This window comes from Triticum urartu, chromosome 3 (genome assembly GCF_003073215.2).
Source record: "Triticum urartu cultivar G1812 chromosome 3, Tu2.1, whole genome shotgun sequence".
Lineage (NCBI taxonomy): Eukaryota > Viridiplantae > Streptophyta > Magnoliopsida > Poales > Poaceae > Triticum > Triticum urartu.
In genome coordinates, this window is record NC_053024.1 from 541,834,700 (window position 1) to 541,838,756 (window position 4,057).

Consider the following 4,057-nt stretch of genomic DNA (forward strand, 5'->3'; position numbering starts at 1 on the left):
TGCCAAAGAGGGTATGGGTGCTTCGCGGACGCAAACTTCGCGGTAGTTTCCTTTGTCACTGCCATTGCCATGAGAGGAACCGGACTCTCCTCCCTCTGTCTCTGTGTGTGTGTGTGTGCGCGCGCGCGCGCGCGTGTGTGTGTGTGTGTGCAGGTCATGCTGCGGCTGCTCGACACGTAGTGGGTTTTGGGGCGGCCCCACGTCGCTGCTGCGGTGCCCTCGGCCACTTAAACTCCCCCCCTCCACCACTAGCTAGCGTCGTCGTTGCGCTCTGTAGTTGTAGCCCGAGCCCCTTGCATCCAAGCTAACAAGCTAGGAAGAACATCTCCCTTGCATCCGACGAGCGAGTGACGGTGAGTCCCCTCCATCTCCGGCATCTTGCTAATGTCATGTGCTTTTCCTCTTCTTCTTTCTCCTCCTCCTCTTCTTCTTCTTTTATGTCGAATGGGGACATGAAATTAGAGAAGAGAAACTAACCATACGTTGTTGCTGATCTCGTGATCTCATCCTACTCCTACCTAGGTTGGATCTCCATGGACGGCAAGACGCCTCATCTGCTGCCTCTGAGTCTGAGCGAGGCCAAAAAGAAGATCCGGGATGACGTCCCACTGGTCTGCGGATGGGCGCTCCTCAACGCCTTCGCCACGGTCTGCGGCGTAGCAAGCGGCTACATAGCCGAGTACATCCATGTCTCGTGCAGCCAGGTAACCACCTACCCGTGCACTACCCTTCCGATGCTTGACATTGAGACCGATCCATCATGTGCCAAGCTGGTATGGTGTCCTCTGCAGTCCTCCTTCATTCTGCCCTGCATCGAGCTGACAGACGCGGAGGCCGCGAGGGTAATCGCCCTCTGCATCGGGATGATGTGCTGCGCCCCAACCCTGGCAGCCGCGGCGGCGCTGGCGCTGCTGCTCCCATGCCGCCGTCGCCGGGCCCGCCGTGCCCTCGCCTACCTCGCCCTTGCGGTCACCGTCCTCTTCCATTGCATGTACGCCAGCGCCGTCTGGATCTTCCTCGCCGCCGACCCAGGATACATCTTCGGCAGGATCTACTTCACCGCGGGCTTCTGCTTCATCGTGGTGGGCGACCTCCTCAGCTTCCGGGCCCTCCTGGGAGGTGATGGGTGGGGCATGAAGTACGTAACCTATTTCTTCTGATCATGTTCGTGGATCAGTGATATTCCACCAGGTACTGATGAGAGCGTAGAGTATGCATTCATTCTGCTGTGACGGTTGATGGAGTAGTGCCGTATCTAGTGCAGTGTTAATATCCAGATCGACTCTACTAGTTAATTATATTACTCCATTTGGGCAATGCTCGCTGGCTATATAATTAGACTGGATCGATTCTAGTAGTTATCCTATGTATTCCACCTTAATTTTCTCTATGTGATCGTCAGACATGAGTTATATGCTATATGTTGGTGAAATTGTTGCTCCAGTGTATATCCATGCACACATGTTGTTTCTGGTGTTAAAAATTGTTTTTTCATTAATTCCCGCATCTGCTGGCGTATCCGAGCAATGCTACACACACGGGCTGATTTTTACTGAGATTTACGGGGATGCTGAGCTGGGATAATTTGATTGGAAGGAAAGGGGACGAGGGGCCCACACCCCCTGAAAATCAGGGGCCGGTGAAGATTTGTAAAACACCCATATTACTCCGTCAGTCTAGAATTTTCAGGCGTATCCTTTGGGTTGAGATTGAGTGACCCATGTGATCATGCAATCACGGCTGGATGTACGGGACGCTATGGCTTGGAATGCCCTCGTGCCAAGTGAGGCCCTTCTTTTGATGCCCATTTTGCCTTTGGAATCCACACCCGGACACTTGACTTGTGTGAGCGGTTTCACTGTGCGTAGCCAAAAAAGAAACACAACATTCCTCCTTAAACCTTCAAAAAATTAAGTTTCTTCCGCCTAGTCATGGAGTCGAATATTTGAGTCTTAGCAATCATGTAAAGATGGAATTGTTTCACAACTTACACCTTCTAGAACATATCAAATTAATGGGTATCCGAAAGGTGTAATCGAACTTTGTTAGGCATATATAGTTCACTCAAAGGACAAGTGCATAGGTCAACCTTGAACTCATTTCTTATTATAATTTACAACCTCAACTCCAAAACCGGTTAGGATACTACCCTGAACTTTCCACACCGTTTAGTTTGCCGGGCTAAGACGAGAGGAGGGTAGTTTTGCATGCATGCTGTGGCATCTAGGCTGGCTAGTGACCGTTGATGTCTTATCTGAGCCATAGAAATATTATTGTACTAGCTTGCTGCTCAAAAAGTGGGTGTGGCTGGTTATTACGCGTATGCAGTATTCTACTAGAGATCACGTTAGTTGGAACTTTTTTTCAGGCAATTACTTGTATTACTGACAAGGAGAACTACATTTTCTAACGGCCTTATCAGGCCAGAATTTTCATCATAAGCTTCCAGTAAATGGCTTACAAAGATTTTGACCACGTCATGTGTGAGTAATACAATTTTTTCGTTATTCCATGAACAATTGAACCACACAAACAATGAAGCCGTGCACGTGCAGCCAATTAAAAAGAGCTGGCTAGGTAGCATTTTACTGCCATGTACAATGTGCATATGTGCACGTACGTGGTAAGGCCGTCCACTGCAAAGAAATTAAGCGTCCCAACGCTTAGCTAGTTTGCTATATCCATTCATTCACATGTGTGTAAAGAAATTAACAGCGGCCCACTGCATTGCCACAGAGGGTATGGATGCTTTATGCCTTGGCAAATGCATGTCGCATTCATGTTTTTCTTTCTTTTGACAAGGGTCAAGTTAAACTGTGTAGGGCTTTGATGGTAGGTGGAGCAGCTCCCATTCTCAGTGAAGATAAACAAGTTGATGAATGAACTCCTCAAAAACCTAATCGATGACCGTCAACAATGTAACTCATCCAACTGATCCAAACGTCGAAAAAGATTAACAATGTAATTCAGTCAATCATTGTGCTAGCTAGCTAGCTGATCAAAATGTGAATATGAGCCACCGGGTTGGAGTGGTGTGGCTGGTGCGCCGTGCACGAAGCGGGCGTTATTACATGCGTATGCAGCATGCATGTGCGAGTGCTGAGTCTGATGGGCGTCGTCCCACCACTGCATTGCCAAACAGGGTATAGGGGCAACTTCGCGGCAGTTTCCCTTTGTCATTTCCATGGGAAGAGACCGTCACATGCTTGCTTCTTTACATGCCGCACCGCACCAGACTCTCCTCACAGTCTGTGTGTGTGTGTGTGTGTGCAGCTCATGCTGCGACTGCTCGACACGTAGTGGGTATTGGGGCAGCCCCATGCCGATCGAGTCGCTTTGCTTCTCTCTCTCGCTGCTCGGCCACTTAAACAGCCCATCCACCACTAGCGTGGCCGATGTGCTGTGCGATTGCAGCTCGAGCCCCTTCAGGAAAGAATAAGCACACCAAGCGAAGAACCTCGCGTGCATCCGACCAGCGAGTTACGGTGAGTCCCCTCCATCTCCGGCCAACTTGCTAATGTGTTTTTCTTCTTCTTTCCTGTCACGGTGAGTCCCCTAGGGGAACATTGTTGCTGATCTCGTCTCTGCACTAGAAATCACGAGGTTGAAATCACGAGGTGAAAAAAAGGGTGATCCCCGGTCTCTGCATTAGAACGATGCATACAGTCATACTTATTAATAAGCAAATAGGTTCAACACAAGTCATCATGTCTCAAACAAAAGAACGAAAAATGCTCACAAAGAGCAAAAATAAAGTAAAGCCACAACCGGCTGGCATAAAAAAGATAGAAACACTAATTGCATATCCTATTACATGACCGCCATTTAAACCGGTTGAAAATAGTCCGTGCTACCATCTCCCATCGGATAGATCCAGTAACCATACGCTCCCTGGCCTTCGTCGGAGTGAGTAGCAACCACATACGGATCAACGCAGTGGCTCGGAAAATAACCTGCAAAAAATGAATGTTTGTTGTTCTGTTAAAGACCAAATCATTTCTGCAGTTCCAGACTGCCCATAATAAAGCACATACTCCTACACGAATGTGTCTCGCTG

General features: G+C 48.8%; 1 protein-coding gene across 1 annotated transcript; it reads left to right on the top strand.

Moving 5' to 3' along the window:
- The first annotated feature begins 238 nt into the window (after positions 1-238).
- On the top strand, positions 239-1,443 carry LOC125548656. Its single transcript, XM_048712219.1, has 3 exons — positions 239-353; positions 523-704; positions 792-1,443. Exons 2-3 carry the CDS (start codon positions 534-536, stop codon positions 1,158-1,160), a joined length of 540 nt encoding a protein of 179 aa, XP_048568176.1. The 5' UTR covers positions 239-353; positions 523-533; the 3' UTR covers positions 1,161-1,443.
- The last annotated feature ends 2,614 nt before the right edge of the window (positions 1,444-4,057 follow it).